Source organism: Camelus ferus, chromosome 21 (genome assembly GCF_009834535.1).
Source record: "Camelus ferus isolate YT-003-E chromosome 21, BCGSAC_Cfer_1.0, whole genome shotgun sequence".
Lineage (NCBI taxonomy): Eukaryota > Metazoa > Chordata > Mammalia > Artiodactyla > Camelidae > Camelus > Camelus ferus.
The window spans coordinates 12,077,108-12,102,750 of record NC_045716.1 but is presented as its reverse complement, the minus strand read 5'-3'; the positions used below and the strand labels follow the sequence as shown (position 1 = coordinate 12,102,750).

At 38.0% G+C, this 25,643-nt stretch overlaps 1 protein-coding gene across 1 annotated transcript in view; it reads right to left on the bottom strand.

The window, feature by feature from the left end:
* Positions 1–18,077: 18,077 nt before the first annotated feature.
* Positions 18,078–25,643, bottom strand: part of F5 (coagulation factor V) — a 63,721-nt gene continuing 56,155 nt past the window's right edge. Inside the window, exons 22-25 of the mRNA XM_014556032.2 lie at positions 25,453–25,597; positions 23,253–23,404; positions 20,321–20,506; positions 18,078–18,603 (exon numbers count right to left, since the gene is read on the bottom strand). Coding sequence (XP_014411518.2) covers positions 18,457–18,603; positions 20,321–20,506; positions 23,253–23,404; positions 25,453–25,597 — 630 coding nt within the window. The 3' untranslated portion in view covers positions 18,078–18,456. The remainder of the gene's footprint in view (positions 18,604–20,320; positions 20,507–23,252; positions 23,405–25,452; positions 25,598–25,643) is intronic.

Genomic DNA, 25,643 nt, shown 5'->3' with positions numbered 1-25,643 from the left:
TTTATTTTTCTTTTGGTTGTTTATTCCTCTTACCAATTTATAAGAGCACTTTATGTTTTATAAACTTTTTATTTGTCCTCTTAATTGCAAATATTATTTTTCAAATATATTTTTTATTGACAACATGAAACAAGATTTGAACAAATGGTCACACATACTATAAACTTGGATAGGAAAACATCATAAAAATATCCCTTTCCCCAAAGTTAATTTATAACTTTAATGCAGTTCCAATTGGAATCCAAAAATATTCAATTAAGAATCTAAAACTATTTTAAAGTTCATGTATAATAATAAATGTACCAGAATGGCCAATAAAATTTTGCAGAGAAAGACTAGTAAGGGGGTACTTGCCTCACCAAATGTCAGAACATACTTTAAAAGCTCTAGAATCAAATCAAGTTCATAATATAATTGAAATAGGCAAATATATAAGTGAAACAGACCAGGGAATCCAGAAATAGGGCTCACTATATATAAAAATTTAATAATTAACAACTGTTTTGTTCAGTTAAATGAAAAAAATAATTTAGTAAATATGACTGGCAAAACTATTCATCCACGTGAAGGAAATTAAATTGGGGACAATTTTATACCATATGTAAAAAGGAATTCCAAATATAGAAATAATTTAAATTTAAGTAATAATAATCTTCCCCCCAAATCTAGGTGACTACATGTATATTCCAGGTGATAAAGAAACCCTTTAAAAATAGAAATGCACTAATATAAGATAAAATATAAAAAATATAAAGAGAATGGTAAAATGATTATATTTATTCACTTGACCTCTTTGAGGAGATTGCTGGACTGAGAACAGAGAACTTTTTGTCTTAATCTCTTGTTTTTCTGGCACAGCATCTGATTAGTTGAAGGAGCTTAATGAATCTTGGTGAATGAATGTTCCTGTATAGATCATTGATTCTAATCCCTTGAGTGACCCATTTCAAAAACCTGCAGGACAGCTTCTGAGCAAGCAGTGACCTACAAAGCATGCCAGTCAAACATTTAGAATCTATGGTGTAGTAGCACAGGTAGGAAAGGAACATAGATTCATACCCATTGTGTGGAATATAGAACTTTAGCACAAAAGGGAGAATTAAGATCAACTTGTCTATTGCATTACTTCCCAGAGGAAGACTCCAAGTTACAGAGAAGTTAGGAGATATGATATGATGAAATTGGAAACATGCCTGTTGGCCCAATTCGAACTTTGTTCTACAATAGAAAGAATGATGTAATTCAGAAAAACAGGTAAAATCATAGACTCTTAATTTTGGAAGAAATATCGAGGCTGAGGCCAAGAAATGTAAATCAGTTTATGAAGATCACCAAGAGAATTAGAAGCAAACTCAAAGCAATCTTTGATTGTGCAGACTCACAGTCCAATATAATCCTCCATGTCATGAAGTATTTTATATTCTCTGCTAGTTAATAATTTTTTACTTTTCAGTATAGCACACCACAGAGCAGTTCTCCTCGAAAAAAGAGTATTGAAATACCTTTCAAATGTATTTATTAGAACTTGCATTCTTACTTCATTCCTATAAGTATGGTAGGTACAAACAGACATTTTCCTTGGTTTATAAGTCGGAACACTGAGTGACAGGGAACCTCAGTCCTTCTAAGGCATTTATTCCCTCAGCATGAGTTTGAGAGCCTATTGTCCAAAGCCTTGTACTTGGTGCCACAGAAAACAATGGTAAGGCAGTCCCAGCCTTAAAGTGCTCATATGAAGGATCAGCAGTGAATCAGTCATACTCTAGACTCTGCCCCTGAAATGCCCCTAAACTGATGACCTATGTCATAAACAGAAGCATGTTGTGTCCTGACAGTAATCATAGACTAAATGACTGCTGTGCTATGCAGTAAAAGGCCAACTCAGCTCACGAGTGACTTTCCTGCCTGTTTCTTGAATACTTGACCCAGAATTTTGTATATAGTCATTGAGACATCGCCCTGCATCTGAGCCGAGTCATGGAGCAGCCCGTCCAAAGGGCTGCCTACTCATCAGCCAGCTGGGCCTGTGTGGGCGGGGATGTGGTCCTGTGTAGATGAGGCATTGCCGCACCAGCAAGGCCCTTTGGGAAAGTGCTCAGTGGTTTGCCCAGTACTGATTTTGTGGAAGCATTCCTCCCTCCTGCCTCTGCCTGTCTCCTGCCATCCTTTGACATCTAAACTGGAATACTGCCACCACTCACCAATTTAAAAAATTCCACCCTTTGTGAAAAGTTAGTACATCGTATGAGAACAAATCTCTTGTTAACCACAACTCAAATATCATTAAACCTCTACCTTTGTCCTCTGACTTGCATTTATTTGATTGTTAGTTTTCTTACCTCTAGTCTCTCCCTAGCCCAGGCCAGTTTCCACACCACAGTCAGAATAATCTTCCTAGAATCAAATATTACCCTTGTTATTAACTCTTGACTGTTTAAGAATTTTGAGTGTTTACTGAATAAAGGCAAAATTTCTTCTTTCTGACTTTTGCTAACCCCTCCAACCTCATTCTTCACTACTGGTGCAGGCACTCCCTGTGTTCAGCTATATGCTGCTCACCAATTTCTCAGGATGCTACTCAGATATCTGTTTCCTCCATCACTACAACCCTAGTCCAAGCCGTTGCCATTTCTTCTCCAAGATACCACCCTAGACCCTTAGCTTGTTTTTCTGACCACAGTTTTCCCCAGACTGTAGTCTATTTGCACAGCAGCTGGAGTGATCTTCCAAAAGCCTGAATCAAATCATGCCATTCTTCTGCTGAAATCCCTCCAATGGCTTTCCCATTCCATCTGGAATTAAATCCTAAGAAACTGGCCTGTAAAGCCCTACCTGATATACTTACTCTACCTTGGTATATCTCTGTCCTCATCTCTTCTGACTCTCGACCTTCCCACTCTGGGCCAGTCCCACTGGCTTCATTATTATTCTTTGTATGCACCAAGCACATGCCCACCTCAGGACCCTTGCACTTGCTGTCCCTTTGCCTGGAACAGTCTCTTCCTAGGTACTTGCTTGTTGCCCCCTCTCACAGCTTTCATATTTCACCTTGTCCTTTAAAATAGCATGTAGTCTTATCCTGGGACGACTCTGTCTCTCTCCCCTGCTTTATTCATCTTAGTACTCACCCCCTACTTGCAATATTATATATTTCTTTATTTACTTGCATATTTCCTATAATAAGCATTAGAATGAGAGTTCTATAAAAGCAGTGACTTTATTTTTGTTTGCTGCTCCAGAACAGTACCTGCCAACAATAGGATCTCAATTTGTTGAATGAAGTGTCAGTTCCTCTCTGCACACTTCCCTAACACCTCCAAGTTTTCTCTGTTCCATTGAAGCTACACATATACCTCTACTATAGCTATCACATTTTGTTGTAACTTTTGTCTCTAACCCCTTCCTAGCCTGTAAAATCCTCAAAGACAGATGTTTGCTCATCTTCATATTCTTCCTGGCACCCAGCACTAATCTGGTAAAAAATGTATAAAATGAATGAAGGTGGAAGAAACAGAATGATACAGCTGCACTGGAGATTTTAGGGTGGACATGTATGAGCCATTTATTAATCCCATCTTCAGAAGCCTACACTGGGTCCAAATGCAGGTATTTATTTCAATACAGATGCCTAAGGCAAAAATGTAAAAACAATTACCTTCCAGGTTACCTTATTTCTCAAATTTTGCTTCTAAGGACTTTTGGCCTTTGTTGGGCCTCCAGAAATCACTTGGATGGTGATTACACCTGAAGCTAATGTGTGACAGTTCTAACATGAAGGTCATGTCACAAATACCAATACTTATGCAATTCAATAAGCAAATTAAATTAATGATCTTAGGAACAAGACTTTAATCACCTGGCTGGATGGCACAGATCTATGGACCTCATACACACTCCAGGAGCCAATCTAAGGATAAAACTTAACAGTGGGAAAGAGCACTGGTTAAGGAGTTGAAAGCCCAAAGTTGTAGCTCAAGTTTTTCTACAAACAGGATCCAGGACTTTGGATAAGTGACTGCACCTTGCTTCTTGGGTTTGTCTAATGAAGGGGTTGGGACTAGATGAGCTCCAAAAGCTTTTCCAGCTTCAAAGATCTAGCAGTTGATTCAGCTAGGAGACTGTACCCAAGTGGCAGGAATAAACTGAGTCTGGGAAAGGAATATATCTTGTGTTTTGCAAAGGGAGGGTATATGGACAGAGTCTGACACCTGGCAGAGCCTGGAGCCAAGCCTCAAATTCCATTTGCACACCTGATTCTATTGTGACAACTGCCTTCCTCAACCTTACAGCATTGATGGAAGAGGAGGAGAAGATGGGAGGGGATGGTTTAAGTAATATGTGTAGCTGAGAAGGGGTTAATCAGGAGACTGAAAACCTGCCAGCATTCTGGTGGTTGTCTTAGCTCTGCTGTTGGATTTTTCTCTGAGAACTCCAATTAATGTGGCCCAGCATTCAGGGTGTGCTCTTTGGAAGTTCCCAGGGACTTCTGGAGATTGCAGCCTTGTGAGGTGGCAGCCTTGAAAGTCCTGTCTGTGACTCAGCTGAAGAGCCTCCTCATGTCCGACAGACCAGACAGGGGTTTCACCTGAGGCCAGAATGGCCTAGACTATTTAGCCAAACCAGGTGGTGAAATAATTTATTTTCCAATATAGTTGATCTTTTTCAAAGAATGAGTAGAACTTTTTAGAAAAATGTGTTAAGTCCTGTAAATAAAAGCACATAGCCTCTTCCAGCAGTCTCCCAAAAGAGCATTCGCAGTCACATGTGAATGAGTCATAAGTTAGGAAATCCTGAATGAACTGAAATTAAGGGTGTGTTGATTTCTTTTGTCTAATATTCATTCATGGCAACATAATCGGCCGAGGAATAGATGGAATGCTTTATGAGATTCCCACAGCCACAGGGTCAGTCCACATCTATTAAAATGTTTCTGTGTCACTGTCCTCCTGCCCCTCGACAACGTACTAACACACACAAACACACAATCACACACTTATTTTCTCTTCCCTCATTTGTTTATGTATGTATTCGCCATCTGGTTTGGTGAATTTTAAAATGCTCTAGAATACTTTAAAATTAAGGGCTCAAAACACTTTATGTGAAGTCTACCTAGATAGAAGATATGAGTAAGGAAATGCTCTTCCCAACTCTTAATCTGAATACTAATTCAGAACCTCCTGTCCAGGTTCTTATAACCCCAAAGTCCCATTAAGATGTTTACCTTTTATTTCCTCCCTATTCTGAGGGTGAGTTTTTTTTTTTTCCTGGAATCATTACTAACAGAGAGGATGTTTTCAGTTCTTGGTGAGGTATTCAGGTATAGGGGACATGACTGTTCAAGCCACATGTGCTTGTGCTAGGCCCTTGTCATCTCCTGCCTGATAAATAATTTCTGGTATTTAGATACATGACTTCTCTCCCACTAACTGTGGCCTATTTGTGATCAGAACCCAAATGTGGTCTTTATCTTTGTAATCCACTTACTTACTTTGGTGGTTTTTAGCATAGGAGTTGTACAATAGATGTTTGTTGGCGGACCAGACCTCACGAGGTAGACTTCCAACCTTCATGAATGCTTATTTACATCACAAGTAATATAACATCACACTTAGCTATAACTAAAGTATTCTATGTCCATAGCCCACTTCTTCTGTTTTGATGTGAAGATCTATTTTGATTTCAGGTAGAACCAACTTAAAGGATGCTAAGGACCACAAGGGGGAAAAGGCCTATCTCTGTATTAGGGTTTGAATGTCCTTTAAGGAGAGCACTTACGCTCTTGCCTATAACTCATACCAATTTATATTTCTAACCTTACCTTCTCTAGCTCTCCACCTGTGATAAAGAACGAAGCTCTTCCTACTTTGAAATACAAGAGAGGACCTACAGATTTAGGATACTGTGTCTGATGGTCCACCAAGTACTCTGTGCCTTAATTTCTTATTCTGCAGGGGACGGTTTGGTTGGCAGTACTTTGATGTGCCCCCAGCAAGGAGGACAGGGGCTTCACACAGGATAAAGAAATGCATGAAACTTGTGAGCAGCTGTTCGTTCTGATCCCTTAACTCTCCACTCCACCCTACCTGAAACCTCTTTACCTGGGTTATTATTTGAAGAGCTCAGTGGTGAGGTGCATCAGTCAGGCATGGGTGTAGGGTCCACCCCCCACTGCACCTTTTGGCAACCTTGGGCAAGATACCATCCCCTTTTAGGGCTCAGTTTTGTCAAGAAAAGTGTAGATAATAATACCTACTTCTTAGGGCGATTGGGAGGATTAAATAAGGTACTGTGCACAGTACTTAGCACAAAGCTGATTTTAAAAAATGAGGGAGGGAGAGGGTATAGCTCAAGTGGTAGAGCGCAAGCTTAGCATGCACAAGGTCCTGGGTTCAATCCCCAGTACCTCCTCTAAAAAATAAATAAATAAACCTAATTACCTCCCCACCCAAAAAAAAAAAAAAAAAAAAGAAGAAAAGAAAAATAAAGTAAACTTTTTTTTTAAAAAGGTAAAAAGAAGAATGTAAAATTTTTAAAAATGAGATCTACTATTTTCTAAGTACCATCATGGGTCAGCTTCCAAGTACTTAGGAGAGACCCAGACACAGTAGAAACTCTTCTAATGCTTGTGCAGGTAGCAGATTTTTGAATTTAGCATTTGTTTATTTTTTTTTTTTCAGAGACTGGAGTATATTTATGAGCAGAGGGAAAAGGAATAGAAAAGATTCAGGGTTAAAAAATTTTTAATCTTTTTGAGGTATAATTTTCATCCAATAAAATCATCCATTTTAAGTGTATAGTTCAATAAGTTTTGACAAATATATACAATCATATGTTTACCACTATGAGATTCAGAGGTCTGCAGGACCTCTGAGGTCAGGGAGCTCCTGGGTCTAGAACTGAAATGCAGGGTTTGGCCTTGACTAAGAAAGAGGGAGATTTTTTCCCCACTCAGGAGGGAGGTGAGGTAGATGGATATGGAGAGAAATAGGCACTAGGTAGAGGTGGATGTGACGTTGAAAACGCTGCCTAATGTTGTCTATTTGTCCTGTATGGTAGGAGGTTAGGTATGTGCTGAGACAAAGGTAAACAGGAATGGGACAGGCTCCCCCACAGAGTATTAAAGTTTGAAATCGCTTATGTGAGGGGTAGCTGACAAGAAACATGATGGAGTTGGCCCAGTCCAGCAAGCCTGACTGTGAGCTACAGCCTGGCCATGGGGAATGCAGGGGCCAGACCAATCCAAGGTTGGGGATTTCCCAGGGCACGGGCACAGGGAGGAGGGACAGAAGGATGGAGGCAAGAGTATTCTGAGGGCTGTAAGTAGCGCTGCTGAACCACGGTACTGGCTGCTTAGAGAAGGAAGGAAAGCCAATAGGGATCGAGACGCAGGAGATAGTGGAGGGGATAAGAGAACAGGAGGCCTCAATGAAATCAAAGACTGAGTGGGGTAGACATTTACCAGATCCACAAGGAATTTCTGGCCTGTGAGGTTTAACATTCCACAGGAGGACCTGCTCTGAGAGATGACAAGGTTCAGATGGTATTCATAGGCATTGTCTACTGAAGTAGAGTGGAATGCAAAGTCATCTGGTAACCACTGGTAGGAAACACACAAAAGAGGATCATTTAGACAGTTGCTAAGTGCTTTTAAAAAGTGTTGCCTGTGTTTCACTGGGGAGGATTTTTACCCATAGTCTTTGGGTGAGCAGCTGTTACATTGTGCACTGTCCTATCCATAAGCAAATCCTGTTTGTCTTAAAATATATCCAGAATCCAACCACGTTTTACCACCCTAATTACTGTCACTTGTGTGGATATCTGCAATTGCATCTAAATTGGTCTTTCTATGAATATCCTTGTACCCCTGTAGTCTGTTCTCAATACAGCAGCCAGAAAGATTCTTTTAAAGCATAACTCACACCATAGCACTTTTCTGTTCAAAACTTGCAAGTAACTTCCCATCTTATTCAGCAAAAAAAAGGGGGGGGCTTTCTAAACCTACACAGCCACCCCCTTGCACCCGCACTTCTTCCCCCCCATTTTACTCTCTGAGAGCATCTTCTCTCCTCCTTGCTCAGTCAGCTTCAGCCTCAATGGTTTCCTTGCTATTCCTGGATCATTCCCTTCATGGCTTTTTTGCAGGATGTTTTCATTCACCGTTTCTACTGCCTGCTAATTTTTCCTTCCATGTATCTGTGTCGCTTACTTCCTCACCTCCTTCTGGTCTTTGCTTAAATGTCACTTTTCTCTATAGGGCCTTCCTTGACCATCCTATTTAGTATTGACCTCCTTTCTACACATACCTCGTTCCCTCCTCTGATTAATTTTTCCTTTAGGACTTATTGTCTGACATCCTATATGTTTTTCTTATTGTTGATTTTCCGTCTCTTTCAACGTGACAGTAGATGCCATTAGAGTAGGGATTTTGTCCGTTTTGTTCTCTTCAGTACCTAGAACAGTGCCTGGCACATAATATGCAATCAGTGAATTGACTAAGGAGAGATGTGCTCCTGAGAGATTCAGTTTTAGTTGAATCCAAGCTTAGATAGACAAAGAAAAAAGAAACATGATAAAAAGGTCATTTTCACTAGAGAAAAAGAGAGAAAATAAAAAAAGAAAGAAGAAAATAAAAACTGAAAAGTTACTAATATTTACTAGCAGATCCTTAATAGTCCAGAGTCAGACAGATCAAAAATCAAAGGTAGAAATGAGGGAGCAGGGTAAGGATTTAAGAAATCAGCTGGAAGCCTTGCACTTCAAGTATATATTCTCAGAAAAGCCTGCAATTGAATTTAACATCCCTCCACATCCATACAAAGTTAGATTGTAAGAAACTGCAGAACTTCATCAGAAAGGATATTTTTTAAACTGTGGCGTTAGGTTTAAGTAGGCTAGTACTTTAAAGGGGGCTAAACACAGGATGACAAGATATGTTTTGGTAAAGTAGACAATAAAAATAATTACTTCGAAAGAAGTTCTCTTAATATGAAAAAGGGAAAAATACTTACATCTTGTGAATATTGAAAAAATATAGTGCATAAAGAGATAGGGAGATAAGGGTGTGTGCTGGAGAGGAAAATGAGGGAAGGTAGTTAAATATAAACCTGGTTTTGTTTGCAAAGCTTTAATCTTGTTAAATGGTACTTTCTTAAAGCAAATACCTGTCCAGGGAGCTCATAACATATTTATGTTTCAAAATCTAGGCTATAGTCCAAAAGATTTCAAAGGGTAAACTGTTTGTTTACAGTCTACTGTACTGAGTGTTAATATAACAACCCACCATAAAATATTAAGTTAGCTATTAAGAAGAAATCAATGTGTATTTACTCAAACAAGGCCTTAATAACTAGAAATTTGTAAATCTATTAGTTCTTTGAGGTCTATAAATGGATTAACAACAAATATTTGTGTAACTGAATTAAAAGACTCCAAACATATTATATTCATTTTTAGGAAAGTTGATCATTAGAAATGATTAATCTGTACTAAATAGACAGATTATGTCTATACATATAATATTTGAATGTTGATGTGTTTACCATAGTTATTCTTCTGGGCACTGGATTAAGGTGTCCTACTACCAAAATAGAATGGTGCTCTAGTCCAAAATTATAGGAAAAAATTAGATTAATAGAAATAATTTTCTCAATTTGCATTTTTTTCCCCATTAATTTTTCTGAAATATTTGGTGCCTACTACAATTTGCTTGTAGTAGAATCTGGTGCAAGAACATAACAACTTTGCAAAAAATTTAGTTTAGTGTTTAATCTTAGGGTCATTGCCATCAAATTACTATCAAAATCATGAGTTAGAAAAAACAATATTTATAATATAAGCTATTGTCTGAAGGAAAACAGTTTTCCTTTAGAGACTGTAAAATCTGCCTTTGGCTTAAGCCAGAACAGCAGAGAGCAACATAGTTGGATCACATGGCTCTCGCCTTTGAAGACTTGTTTTTACTGAAGTGTGCTTTGGTGGGAATCCATCAGCCTCTCCTGTGGGACACACAGGAAACAGCCCAAGACATCTGCTCTTGTTCAAGATGCTCTTCACCTTTCATGGTGGCCTCTTTCTGTGGATCTTTGGGAGAAGTTTCTTTTCAATTTCACTATCAACAGAAGTGTTCTTCTGGACATTTTTAGGGGACACTATATTGTGTAACCGATAAGGTTTTCCTTTTGCATTGGTATTTACAAACTTTGTGCCAAATCCAGCCCTGCCTGCCCATAGCAGGGAGAAGGGCTGTATAGTATGCATTTTCATCCTGCCTCTGTTTTTGCTTTCTCTCCTACTTCTAACATATGTTACATAGCAGTATTTTATGTTTTCTTTTAAGCAACCTTAAATCTTTGGAGGGAACAAGATGAGAAATTCATAAATATATTCATTCATATGTACATAAAATTATGTTACGTTTAGTCATTTAAGTTTTATTTTTTGCTAAGAGCATGGTGCTTTCCAATTAATTTGCTCCCAGGAGAAATATGAGAATCTTGATTTAGAATATTATCTGTTAAAAAGACAGAAGTTTCTTTATAATACTTGGCAGGAATCAAACCACACCATCGTCACCAGGTGATAATTTTTAAAGACCTGTTTGGTGCATTACAGAAAACTGTAGCCTTCACAATACATACTATAATCCAGCATGAGGACCATTCTTCTTAGTTTAGACTCTGGCACAACTTGATTTACAACTTCCTCTTTCAAGCCTTCTTCCAGTTGGCAACCAGTTGATTTGTCTTGTAAATTTTTACTAAATTCTGTTTAAATTATCCAATTTGTCTGTGGATAATTCACAGTAATTTCTGAATCCCAAACTAGGCCTGTGGACTCAGAATGTAAACTAATGTTAAATAGTCCCCACCCCTGAGAAAAAGATAATTAGGTCAGTTAAGTCCACTGACAAAAGTCAACACAAGCTGTTTAGTTCTTTGTTTAACTTGGATAATTAAGGCTTTACCTCTGTGTGAAAGTCTTCAGAACTCTGGCTAGGTACAGTTGAACCAAAGTCATTTAATCTGCCTGTGTCCTTCTGTTTGTCCTATCTCTAGTCTGTGAGAACATAAGAACTTGGAAAAGTCAGACATTCAGAATTTTCAATAAAATAATTGTCTATTAGAAAAACGAAAACAACCACACACACAATGAAAATGGTAGTATGGAACTCTCAAATGTTTTTCTGTGTGTGTTAGGCCCACTGCCAACGGTAGAACCAGAATCTACTGCCCCACGACTTGCTCCTTCTTGGTCCATCCAGAGGAGTAAATGGTGGAACACTCATGGCTCTTTGGAGGATCCACGCTATTTGATTAATGCTTTTTCCTCGAGTTTTCCAAAATGGTCCTGAACTCATAACAGTGTGGTTATTCAAAGTTATTCTAAAAAGTGACATGAAGTTTGTAATTTCTTTTAACAACTTGAAAAAATCTTGGAGAACCAATTCCATATTTCCTCTGACCTCTTCATATTTGTGATACATGCACAGCCCCTCTTTTCCAGCTCTCAACTATAATCTTAAGCATTATTAATTATTCTATCAACTGTTTTCTCCTTTCAGGTCATGATTCTACTGTGAGTCATTTAACTCCTTTCCATACCAACCAGTTATGATATAACAAGTTGTAAACTGTGTTATGTCAGTGGAGGATATATGGTACAGCAAAAGTTGCAATTTTAGCTAAATGACTTCGAAGAGAAGAATAAAAATATGGAAATGCTTTTTATTTAAAAATAAGAGGGGTTTTAATATTTCTACACAATATCAGATACAACCCAAACATCTCATTGATCCCCAAACAGGTATATTTCAGATCAATCAGTAGTTCTTATTAATCAATAGTCATGTCTACCTGTCTGTGGAAATGAATCATAAACATTATAGTTTCCATTTTAAGGAAGAGAAACCAGACTGAAAGAGAGACTGGGATTCTGATCATCTGGTTTCTGGTTTCGGCTCTGACATAAACAAGCAGTAGCGTCAGGCAGGTTGTTGAACTTTGTAGTTTTTCGTTCATAAGATAATGAAGTTGGACCTCATGCTGCATTCTCTTCTCTTCCCCTGCCTATTACTCCACATTTTCTTGCCCTTATTATACTTCAGTAGATTCTAGATTGGAAGAGATCTTGCCCTTTTGTGCAGTAGAGAGACCCCGGACCAGCTACGTAATTTGTGGGGCCCATTGCAAAATGAAACTGTTACACTCCTTGTTAAAAAAAAAGTTATTAAGAATTTCAGGAGGGTGATCACAGAGCATTAAACTAAGCCTGAGACTCCTCTGAGCATGGGATCCCTCTGAGAATGGGGGCTCTTTATAATTGAACAGATCATATACCCATGAGGCTGGCCCTGGAAAGACTAAAGGAATTTTTCCTTCACATTTAGACATACTCTTTTGCTCTTAACAGAATGAAAATAAGAGATTTTGGTGAACAGTGACATGAGTAATTAAAGAGAAGCAATAATGGGAATACTATATTAGAAAGTCAGTGTTTTAGACTGACCAAGAGGGCAAGATAGGAGGCTCCAGACTTTCCCTTTTCCCACAGATTCCCTGAATATACAGCTACACACGGGCTAATTTCCTCTGTGAGAAATCCGGAAACAAATTGAATGACTCCTACACAGTGGGTAACTGAGAAAATACCCACCTCTAAATGGGTAGGAAAGGCTGAGACACACATTCACTATAAATACCATCTCCAGTGGAGTGCCTTTCAATTAGGAGGGAACCTCCAAATTCCCAGCTTCTCCCTTTGAGCAAAGGTTTGGATCACACACCTAGTGTCCCAGTTTTCATAGCTGCCATCCAAGGGACAAGAATGCCCAAATCACCTAGCTCAGAAAGCCAAGGAGTTTGGCATTCCCAAGTCCCATAGGACCATAGCGAACAGAAGGAGTTGTTAAAGGGACACGTGAGCACTCCCTGCAGCTGTACCCCAAGCTCCGTGCAAAGGGAGCAGTCAAAAACTCCCATCTCCAGGTTCTCTCTAGAAGAGATTTGACTGCTTACTTTTCCATCTGCTGCCTGAAGTTTTGGCTTCTGATCAGCCTGTATCTGGGTGCTGACTGTGATCCCCCTGAGAGTCTAAAAAGGCTGGTGGGCACTTCCCTGACATTCTCCTTCTGGCTCACAACAACAGCAACAACAAAAACCAAGTCGCCAACTCCTCCCTTGAAATTTGTGCAACTTCTGAAACTGCCACCTGAGAAATAGGTGTTCAAATTACCTAGCTCTGATAGCCCACAGGGCCTGGCAGTCAGAATCTCCATATTAAAATTTAAAAAGTAGTTTTCAACTAGGCGTGCAAGCACTTCTCACAGCTCTTCCTTCCCAGGGCTCAGCACAGAGGGAACAGGCGAAAATGTTCACCTCCCAATTTCTCCCTAGAAGAAATTTGACTGTATACTTTCCCAGCTGCTGTCTGAGGTTCTAGCTTCTAATCAGCCTGCATGTGAAAGCTGACTGGGATCCTCCCAGGAGCTTCAGAGAGCTGTTGGGCATGTTCCCTGCTGTCTCCCCTCTCTTGCTACAGCAGTAAACCAAGCCTCCAGCTTCTCCCTGGAAGAAGCATGCTCACAGATGTAGCACACCAGATACTAGGGCTGCCACATGAGGGACTGGCTCCCAAATCACCTAGCTCTGGGTACTGATGGGGCTTGGCATTTACTAGTCCCCCAGGACCACAGAAAACAAAGAGGTGGCTCTATATGGGTGCACAAGTACTACAGAGACTCTTCCCTCTGGCTCAGCACAGACTGAGCAGGCAGAAACAGCCATTGCCAAGTTTCTCCCTGTTAGGGTCTATACTGCATATCTAATGTCCTGCCTTTCTTAGTTGCTGCTTGAAAGTCAGGCTTCCAATTAGCCTGCATCAGAGAGCTGATGGGATAGGTAGTTAATAATAGGGCAGGCAGTTAATAATAGTAACAGGATCCTAAACAGCCATGTGGACATTTCCCAATGCCTTTGGGACAGCAGCAAGTCTTGGCACACCCTAATCTACTGGGAGCCACCAGGAACAAAGAAGGTGGCTTGGTCAATCACAAAGTTTTGAGAGGCAACCAGGAGTTCAGGTTGGGCTGACTGATGAGGTTCCTCTCCTACATGAGGCAGTCTGTCAAGACTGGGAGAGGTGGCTGTTTTATCTAACACACAGGAAAAAAAGCAGAGAACCAAGGAAGAAACAAGGAAATATATTCCATACAGAAGAACAAGATGAATATCCAAAAACTGACCAGATGGCTTCACAGTTGAATTCTAACAAATGTATGAGGAACTTATGCCTGAGATTCAAGGATGGTTTGACATATGCAAATCAAAAAATGATATACCACATTAAAATTAATGATAAACATCATATTGTCATCTCAATAGATGCAGAAAAAGCATCTGACAAAATTCAACATTCTTTCATGATAAAAACTCTCAAGTTAGGTATAGATGAAATGTACCTCAACATATTACAGATCATCATATCTGACAAACCCACAACTAACATCAGACTCTGTGAAACCTTTTCTTCTAAGATCAGGAATTTTTTAAAAAGGATGCCCACATTCACCATTTCTATTCAACATATTGAAGTTATAGCTGGAGCAATTATGCAAGGAAAAAATAAAAGGTATCCAAATCTGAAAGGAAGAAGTGAAATTGTTATTTGCAGATGACATGATCTTATATGTAGAAAATCCTAAAGGCTCAACAAAAAAACTATTGGAGTTAATAAATGAATTCAGCAAAATTGCAGGATACAAAATCATTGTACAAAAACTGGTCTAAAAATTTCTATCCACTAACAATGGACTATTGAAAAGAGAATTAAGAAAACAACCCCATTTACAACAGAATCAAAAAGAATAAAATACTTAGAAATAAATTTACTCAAATGAGTGAAAGACCTGTACACTGAACAGTATAAGACATTGAGAAAAGAAATCAAAGACACAATTAAATGGGGAGATATTTTCTGTCATAGATTGCAAGAATATATGTTCTTAAAATGTTTATATTACCAAATCAGTCTACAGATTCAATGCAATCCTTCTCAAAATTCCAGTGGTATTTTTCACAGAAATATAAAAAACCATCCTAAAATTCCTACAGATCCACAAAAGACCTCAAATTGCTAAAGCAATCTTGAACACAAAGAGCAAAGTTGGGAACATCACATTTCCTGATTTCAACTGTATTATAAAGTTGTAGTAATCAAAACAGTATGATATCAGCATAAAAACAGACCCAAAGACCAGTGCAACAGAATCATAGCTCAGAAATAAGTCAATGAATATATGGCCAATTAATTTTTGACAAAGGCACCAAAAATACACAAAGGGGAAAGGATAGTCTCTTTAATAAATGGTGTGAAAACTCAACATCCACATGCAAAAGAATGAAAGTGAACCCTTATCTTACACTATACACAAAAATCAACTTGAAATATATTAGAGATTTTAATGTAAGACCTGGAATCATAAAACTTCTAGAATAAAATATATAGGATAGCTCCTTGATGTTGGTCTTGACAAGGATTTTTTGGATATGACACCAAAAGCACAGACAAAAAGCAAAAGTAAACAAATGGGACTATACCAAACTAAAAAGCTTCTGTGCAGCAAAGGAAACCATCAACAAAATGCAAAAGCAACCTATGGAATGGGAGAAAATATTTGCAAATCACATAATCGACAAGAGATTAATATCCTAAATATTTAAGGAACTCATAACTCGAGCAAAAATACCAAATAACAATTTTAAAATGGACAAAGGACCTGAATAGACATTTTTCCAAAGATGACATGCAGATGGCCAACCGGTATATGAAAAGATACTCAGTGTTACTAATCATCATGGAAATGCAAATCAAAACCATAATGAGATATCACCTTACACCTGTTAGAATGACTATTATCAAAAAAATAAGAAATAACAAGTATTGGTGACGACATGGAGAAAAAGGAACCCTTGTACACTGTTGGTGGGAATGTAAACTGGTACAGCCACTATGGAAAACAGTATGGTGGTTCCTCAAAAAATTAAAGATAGAACTACCGTATGATCCAATAATCCCACTTCTAAGTATATATCCAAAGGAAAGAAAACCACTAGCTTGAAGAGAGATCTGTACTCCCATGTTCATTATAGCATTTTTACAAAATCCAAGATATGGAAACAACCTATCTATCTGTAAATGGATGAATGGATAAAGAAAATGTGGCCCATATATATATATAGTGGAGCATTATTCAGCCGTAAAAGAGAATAAAATCTTGTCATATATGACAACATGGAGGAATCTGGAGGGTATTATGTGAAGGGAAATAAGCTAGACAGAGAAAGACAAGTACTGCATGGTATCACTTATACATGGAATCCTAAAAAAAAAAAAAAAAAAAAAAAAGAAAAGAAAAAAGTCAAACGCATAGAAACATAAGAGTAGAATGGTAGTTGCCAGGGGCTGGCTGATTGGGGAAACAGGAAGAGGTTGGTAAAAGGGTACAAACTTTGTATAAGATGAACAAATTCTGAAGATCATCGATATAGCATGGTGACTATAGTCAATCATACTGTATTTTTGTATAATTGAAATTTGCTACGAATATATCTTCAGTATTCTCCTTGTTAAAAAGAAGTAACTATGTGAGGTGATGGATGTGTTAATTAACTTGATGGTGGGAATCCTTTTACAATGCACACATACATCAAATCAACATGTTGTACATTTCAAAGATATTTCTATTTTATTTTTCAATTATGCCTGAAAAAAGCTGAAAAATTTAAAACATTAAAAAAAAAAAAAACTAAGCCCATGTTTTTTGTGGATGTTTGAAGCTCCTGTATACATTCACAGTGCTTACCCCACCCATAGGTGCACTTGGTAACTCTGGTAGTATCCAGAGATGCTCCCAGTGAGTTATGTCTCCTGGAACAACCTTTGTGTCATTCCATCCTACGTTGAATCTAGGCTGGCCTGTGACTTGTGTGAACCAACAGAATACAGCAGAAGTGAGGCTGTGCCACTTCTGGGCTTAGCCTTAATAGGACTGGCAGCTTCTGCATCCTACCTCTTGAACACTTACTTTTGGGAGCCTCTGTTACCCTATAAGAAGTCTAGCAGACCTGTTGGAGACACCAAGTGAACAGACCATGTGGAAGAACCATGCAGTGAGACAAGAGTCTGAAACTACTTGCAGAAGCTACAGAGGACCAGCTGTCCTAACATTCACTTGATCCTCCTGATGATTCTGGCTACAGTCACTGTCTGACTGTAAACTCACTAGAGACCCCAAATAAAACCAGCCGTAAAACCACACAGCTGTGCCCAGTCAACCCACAGGATCATGGGAGATAAGAAATTTGTGGTCGTTTTAAGCACTGAGTTTTGGGGTGGTTTGTTCCACTAAAATAGATGGCCTCACCAGTGACAGTCTATCTTATGTGACTTAAAGGATGTCAGAAGGCTCCCCAGTTTCACAATGTCTTATAGAATCACTGGATGCCAGGTTCCCAGGGAACTGAGTGCTTGAAAGGGGAAGGGAGAGGTGGAATGGAGCCATAGAGAGAAGGGCACTGAAAGAGAATTTCACCTGTTTGTCAATTTGGCCAGGGGCCAGTTCTAGTAGGAACAGCAGCGTTTGGGCCAGTGGTTCCAATGCTCTATTTTACAAGTATTAGCTTTCCCTTAGGTGAGCCTATGTTTTCAATGTGTGATGCAGTACCAGCTAGAAAGAAGCCAAGGTTACATGTTCATCCATCCTGTGGTTATTTTAGTTCTGTTCTATTAATGACCTCCAACCCTGAACATCAATATGTGCAATCAGTCCCAAGGGAGACCAGGTCAGATTCACAAGCCCAGCGGGGCTACTGAAAACATGCTTATTTACCTTTTCACTAGTCGAAGTTCAGGAAAATCATTGTCATGTCAGTAAGAGAATATTTTAAGCACTTGTCATTTCATATAGGAAGATTGTTTTCCTCTCCACTGTCAAGAAGAACGAACCATTTAGAAATTTTGTTTGTTTGCTATCCTCTTACATTATAGTTCTTTTAAAGAAAAATGTAGGAATAAAAGTTATCCAAGTTTCTAAGTGGTCTAAAAAAGTAATATCTCTTTTATTAATGCACACAGGGTTTAAAAGGACTATAATGAAGAATTTTAAGTACATGAATATTACTTTATATAGCATTCTTAATCAGTGAAAGATAAGCCTTTTCTTGTTGGTTCTTGATATTTTCCCATCTATATTCAAATTAATGCAGAAATAATAGTCATGATGTCACTTAGTGGTTGTAAGGAGTTACATCATAAAGATTTCACATATAAAATTTTATTCTCTGATAGAAAAAAAGGAAATAGTGGGACATGTTTAACATTTCAAATAGCTATAAAATACATTGCCCCACTCTAAATGGTTTGATATTTTTGAGTTCCACCTGTCTTTTTGAATATTCAATTCTAGTAAATATCACAGCCAAAGAGTTCCACACGAAGTGCAATACTTTGAGTCCATGTTTTAGGAATGATGCGGATAAACCTGGAAATGATTGGTGGGTTGAAAAAGTTCTTCACATGTCCTTTGATATTACTATTTCCTTCGAAAATCTGAAAGCAAAATATGAGAAAATCTTTAATGATGGTATAATGGGTATACAAATCTTACACCTGAAACAAACACAATATTGTACATTAACTATACTTCAATAAAAAACCTTACAGGTAATTTTTTATCCTCTTAGTTGAAACTGTGGGCATCAGTGAACACATTGACACAAAAATGATCCTCAGTCAATTATGAAATCACACTCCACACATAACTCTTTAGGGATATCACCTCACCAGTGATCTGAGTTGAAATAGGGAAAAATAAAGAAATCTGATATGGTGCTGTGAAGAAGCTGCAAAACCATCTCTGCCTTTAGCCCCTTTGTTGCTGTGTGACTATGAGCAAATTAGTTATAGTCTCTGATTCTTCATTTCCTCATTGACAAAAAGGTGATAATAAATTTTACCTTATGGAAGTTGCTGTAAAGATTTTTTAAATATGTAAACGTATGACAAGTGTTTAGTAAGTGCCAGATAATGGGCACCAATAAATGGTTAGCTATTACTAACATGTAAAATAAAATGCAACCATGCATTTTTTGTTTATCCTTTAGGTCATATACCCTATATCCTCAACTAACCCTGTATTTTAGGCCCATTTTTTTTAATCCCCAGCAAGTTCCCCAAGATTTACACACATCAGAAGCTAAATCACTATTTGTTTACAACAGTGATGCTTACCCTGATGTGAGGACATCCTGATGCAGTGAGAGATAAACCAAACCAAACAAACAAATGAAAAACCCAGGGGTTTAAAGAGAGAGGTTCAAATTCATTAACTGAGATAAGTGCTGAGCCCACAATGAGCATTCAGTAAATGTGCATACCCTTCATCCTTGTTGTCCCTCCTACTGATTTCAGCCCGATTCCCGTTCCTGGAATATTAGATTCACCTCCTTAGCTTTGCCACTGGTAATATTTTAAAACCACGTAACTAGGAATTTAGGAGTATAAGTGCAGGAAATTAGTCTCCTTATCAGTAAGGATGGCAATGGTCTTCTGCTTAATAACAGTATGACATGGAAAAGCATATGGCCATGGGGATTTGATAAGCCATGAATAACAAGTGTATCCAAGCTAATGCTAATATGGTAGAAGGTTTTCTAGACCCCTGTTACAGGCTGTATGTTTGTTTGCTTCCAAAATTCGTATGTTGAAACCCTAATCCCCAATGGGAAAATATTAGGAGATGAGGCCATTGGGAGATGATTAGGACTAGGATGAGGGTGGGGCCCTCATGGCATCTCTCTCTCTGTGTGCACCAAGGAAGGCCATATGAGGGCAAAAACCAGGAAGACTGCCCTCACCAAAAACCCAACCACGCTGGCACCTTGATCTAGGTATGATTGCAGCCTCCAGAACTATCAGAAATCAGTGTTTGTTGTCAACTAGTCTATGATCATTTGTTACACAGCCTAAGCTGACTGAGATAACCCTTTCACCATCTTTCTCAATCAGAGCTAATTAAGCTTCACACCATCCCCTGTTGTTTTGTTCTTATTATTTTATAGGTGGCTCAGCCAAAGCAGAAAGATAATGTGCAAGGTCCCTGTCCCAAGACCAGGTATCTACAGAGCTAGGACTTAGAAGACTTAAAAGAGTGATGCATGTTGTTGCACACTTATCAAATGCAAAGAGCTATTTGCAAATTTAAGATACTGTTCTCATCATAGCAATTTTCAAAATGTTTTCTTTTTGCCAAGATAGTACCCTGTACCTTGTCCACCATCGAAGAGGATTTCTCCCTGTAAGGTTTCCATTCCACTCCCTGGTCACTGTACTGGATGGTATAGCTCTTCACGAACATTTCAGAAGACAGAGACTTGCAACCCTGTGTTACAATGGCAGTTATCTTCTTGATTTTGAGCAGATCAATTTGTAACCACTGATTGTTGTTGTTTGCCTGTGAAAATGGTAAGAACAATGGATAAGACAGATGTTAAGATCTTTGCTTTTTTAAATCAAGATACTCAGAAATGCATTGAGCTCAAAGGATTTCTTTTCTGTCTCATTCCTGAGGATTCCCTTTCTCCTGGAAGCCTTCCCTGTTGCTTCCTATTCATTGTCAGCACATATATAAACTTCTAAAATATTTCACACATTGTACAATAATTATTTTTTTACTAGTGTTCCCTACTCTGAGGGCAGGGACTTAGTTTATTTCCAGGAACTTACCACAGTATATGGCACATAAGTGTTACTCAACAAATATTCATTGAATGAACAAATAAATGAAATTTATTTGAGAAAAAAATTTAAATTGCTGACTTAGCTGTAAATACTTTTTCTTAATCAAGTCTGTTTAATACTATGATAATATTGCTGAAGAGTTACCTGGGAAAAATTAGATAGTATCCTCTCTCTATTTAACTTATTTTAGAAAAGTCCTAAATTCAAATAAGAGAAGTAGTCCAATGCCTTCCTTTCTGATATTTCAAACGAATGTAATATTTGAGAGACCTAATAAAGCTATACTCAGGGCTGGAGATGACATAGTAATTGTCCTGTCTCTGGTCTAACAAAATGCCTAATCACATATGATGGGCACTTGGAGAAAGAGGATCAGAAAGACTCACTGAGTTTTGAATAACCTGAGATGAATTTTCATCTTCAGGAGATTTATGATTCCTGTAGTCTCATTCAGTTCTATTTGAAATAATGAATATTGACATATTTTCTCATATATGCATGTCTGTATGTGTATATATGTACACACATATATATGTCACATGTTATTGTATTTTTAAAGCTAATTAATTGAATTAAATTATTGTATTAATTAGATAATTTTGGTTAATTTTGTAACACTCTTCAATGACATCTGGTGGTGTTTTAGTGTGTCTTCAAATCCAGGTTGTATTAGTGATACAAAATGCTATAGATAGCTAGAGGATTTTTGTAGGCATAAAATATTTTTGGAGGCATAAAAGAGGTAGAGACACCTCAGTCTACATGCATACCAGCATATGTCTGGCTTAGATTTTCAGTCTCTCTTAAATTCTATAAAAGACACTTCATAATAATTGAAAGTTAAGTGAAATAAATAGTTCTGACCAAAAATTCCAGATTTAAAATGACAACATTAAAAATTAAAATTAGTGTTTTATTGCTGGAGCCTTTATTATATCACAAAGACTAAGAGCAAATTATATATAGAGAAAAATTTTTAAAGGCTGTAAAAGGAAGGGTGGGGGTGACAAGGTTACAGTATGAGCAGATCTAAAGGGTCATCTGGGGAAGAAATGGTTGATATCCTCTGTTTAACTTTTTATTTTATTTTGAATTTTATTTACATTATAGAAATTAAATAAATATAATGTTCTACAACATTATTATTTTTATTACTTTCACTTTGGTGGATCTCAGTTTCCAGCTTTGCCAAATAGGAAAATGAGGTGTTTGGGTTGCTTCAGATGGTGGAAGGATCTGTTTATCTGTTTATTGGGAGAATGACATTCCTGACTATACCACCAGAGTAAGCTAAAGTTATTTAATCTCCTCTGTGTTTAGACTTAAAAGGAAAATCTAGACCAGATGCTTTGTAAAACCCCTTGCCTTTCTAACATTCTGTGATTCTACAATAGTCCAGAAATGAGTTTCAAGGCACAGACATCAGTTCCCAAGACTATCTGTATGGGGCCCAAACTCTTCTGTTTACTCCACTTGCACTACAATTTCCTTTTCCTTTCTGGTGGCTGAATTTAAGATTAGGCCATGGAGTTCTATAGAGAGTCCAGGGAATTAAGAGTGTAGGTTTCTCAGGGAAGGGAGTTCGGAGGGTAGAAAATAGGGGACTTGGATTAAGTTGATTGACCGATTTGTTCTGATTTCTGATGCCATTCTGATTTTTCAGGTCAGTTGAAGAATAAAATAAAAATGAGTCAATTATTAATAGTTACCCTAGAACTGAGTCACCCAAATAACTCAATGGGCTAATAGCAGAGACGATGTAACTCTCTGTGAGATGGTATTAAACTTAGATCACAGATTTAGAAACCTAGTTTTGTAGGATTTTATCATGCTGATGGTTGTCTAAAGGAATGTCACAAAGTTTTCAAAAAATGTGAGCAAAAAATTTTAAATGACACTTTTCAGAAAATGAAAAATACTGCTAAATTATGAGGGAGAGGACACAAAAAAAGAAGATGTTATAAATCTAAATCACTAATCGCTAATTGCTAAGTGTAAGTTGTCTCAATCAGGAATTGGCAGACTACAGCCCAAGGCCAAATCTGGCTCATTGCCTGTTTTTGTAAATAAAGTTTTTTTTTTGGAACACAGCAATTCTCATTCATTTACATATTGTTGAGGGCTGCTTTCCTGCTACAGTGGCAGAGTTGAGTTATGACAGAGAATGTGTGACTCACAAAGCCTAAAGTATTTATTATCTGGCCCTTTGCAGAAAAAAATTTTTCCACCCATAGTTTATATCAAAACTAGACCAAAAACCACAGAGATAATAAATAACTGCTCTCAGAGTCCAAGTTTGAGCTAAAGCTATCAAGTCAACACACATCCTAGTTCTCAGACCTAGGATCATTATCTGCAGAAGTAGGAGCTGATCCTCAGGCCCCTCGTGTTCTCTGTCATGAGAGCCTATGTTTTCTTCTGAAAGGCTGAGAGAATTCCTTTCACAGGGGATATTTTACCTTGGCTTGCCAGGCATTCACACGACCCTGGGCATTAAGACGGGCACGGAAGGGTTCCCAGTAATCTCCCCACCAAGATTTTCTAAAGGAGGAAGCTGTGATTTGGTGGTTTTCTATCTTTCCACTTTCCATACCCAGCGGTGTGGAGCATCCTGTCAAGAGAAAAATAATGTGATTAATTTCATACCACCGACATTCCCTGCATGGCATTTTGTACTTCAGAGAAGACAAGAAATAATAATACTGTGAAGTAACAACAAAAACAACCATCACAGCAATGAACACTTATTGTCCAAGTGCTAAACCCTGTTTTCAGGCTTTACGTGTATTACTTAATGCTCTTAAATATCTCCACTTTACAAATGAGAAAACAAAAGCACAGCAAGAAAAAGTAACTTGACTCAAGTAACACTGCTAGAAGAATCAGAAACTAGATTTAAACCCAGGAAATCTGACATCAAATACCATGTTCTAAACATCTAAACTCATTTCCCTCCTTCGCAAGTCATGGAACCTTTAGTCTTTGCTTTGAGGTACACAGTACTCCTCAGCTATCTGTACGTAAAAACATACTCTGTTTCTTCTCACAAAAGCTACAAAGAAGAAGTTATAGTGAAGCTTGACAGTCACATTTTGTTTTCAGCCCTCCGAGGGTGATTCATGTTATACACCCATTAGAATTTTGCTAAGGCATGAATTTGAATGTCACAGGCAGCAAGGCTGATCTGTGAGTGTAAGAAACATACCTCGTGAGTGAGCCCAGCTGCCTACCCATCATCCTGATCTCTGTGACACTTTTTTCTTGCTAGTAAAATCATGCAGACATTTTCTTGAAGTGATACCTTACTTTCTCCGTGAAAAACAGTCTTAAAAAGAAGAACGCCTGTTGCTAATACTAATTATATAAATATCAAGAAATTGAAGATATTTTTAAAAGTAATGCTTCTTGTATAGAAAATAGAGATTTTAAATAGACTCATATTGTTGAATATCACATTTTAGGGTGGTGTGACTATGATCTGAACAAACTACCATTTATATCATATACCATATGGAAAGAAAAAAGCAATGATTCATGGAGGTGTTTCAGGGAGTTTTCCTGCCTGTGCAAAATTTGCATTTTATGTGGGAGACGTTACATAGCATCGCTATCTGGGTATTGGCAAAATGCCCATTTCCATATCCCTCATAAACATCAAGAATTTACTGTACTGTTATCTACTCTGATAAGAAACTGATTCTAAGGTTCTAAGAAACTGATTCTAAAATGCCCATTTCCATATCCCTCATAAACATCAAGAATTTACTGTACTGTTATCTACTCTGATAAGAAACTGATTCTAAGGTTCAACTCTGAGAGAAGGCATGCCACAGCAAGTTCAGGTGTGCCTATGAATTGCTCTCTCTCCCAACTCAGCCCTTGAGCAGTTAATTGGTGCCTGGATCAGCCAAGCCCTGGGTCGATTGCTTCATTCTTTTACCCAAGACTGCTAGACAGATATTATTTTCTATATGTGCTTTGAAGTGAAAAATTTTGGAAAGTGCCACTTTAAGAGTCAGAGAAGGAGAATAGTTGATAAGACTCTTAAGAATTTATATATAGAAGAATTTTATTATGACCATTTATGGTTACCTAGATTTATTTCTACCACAGGTCACATTACATCCCCTGAAAAATAGAAGCTTACATTTAAAAGGCTTGGGTGCCTACACAGAGTGTGAAGCAGAATACAGAGTGCAAGCAAGGCTACAGGAAGTTGGGAAGCAGATTTCTATTTCAAAAACATTTATTAAACACCTAACATACACTAGTAATGTTATTAGATACTTTTTTTATGTTTAAGTCTGAGTGACCTGGCTGGGAGACTTTGGAAGAGTCAGACCTAGTTTGAATCTCAGTTCTTACTGCAGATAGGCTGATGGAGGCCATTCTAAGCTAGGGCCCTTCCTTGGAGGGTCAGGGCAGTGTCCATATCATTCAGGCTCTGTTCAGAGATATGATGCCTGTCCTCTGGCTGGTAGAACCAGTCTCAGTCTAGATTATGATGAGAGTTTACCTGAGTGGAACCTCTGTTCCACAAAGGTTTTTCTAGGAGCCTAAGAGACAGAAGAGAACTAAAAATTCTACACGTCCTCCCATACCTCCCAAACCTTGGTTTTCTGAGTGGCAGGGAGAAAATAAGGCATCTGTGTTCCTTACCGTTAACCTCACAACCTTGCAGCTCCAGTCGAAGGGCAGGTCTGTTATAGGATCTAGTTGGAGAGATTCTGATATATCTAGCCACAATAGGTGGGTCAAATGGATTCTCTTTTATTGTAGAGGCATCTGAATTGCCATCAAAATACTAGAGGAAAAGAGGAAAGTTTAATTATATAACAATTGTCTAAAGT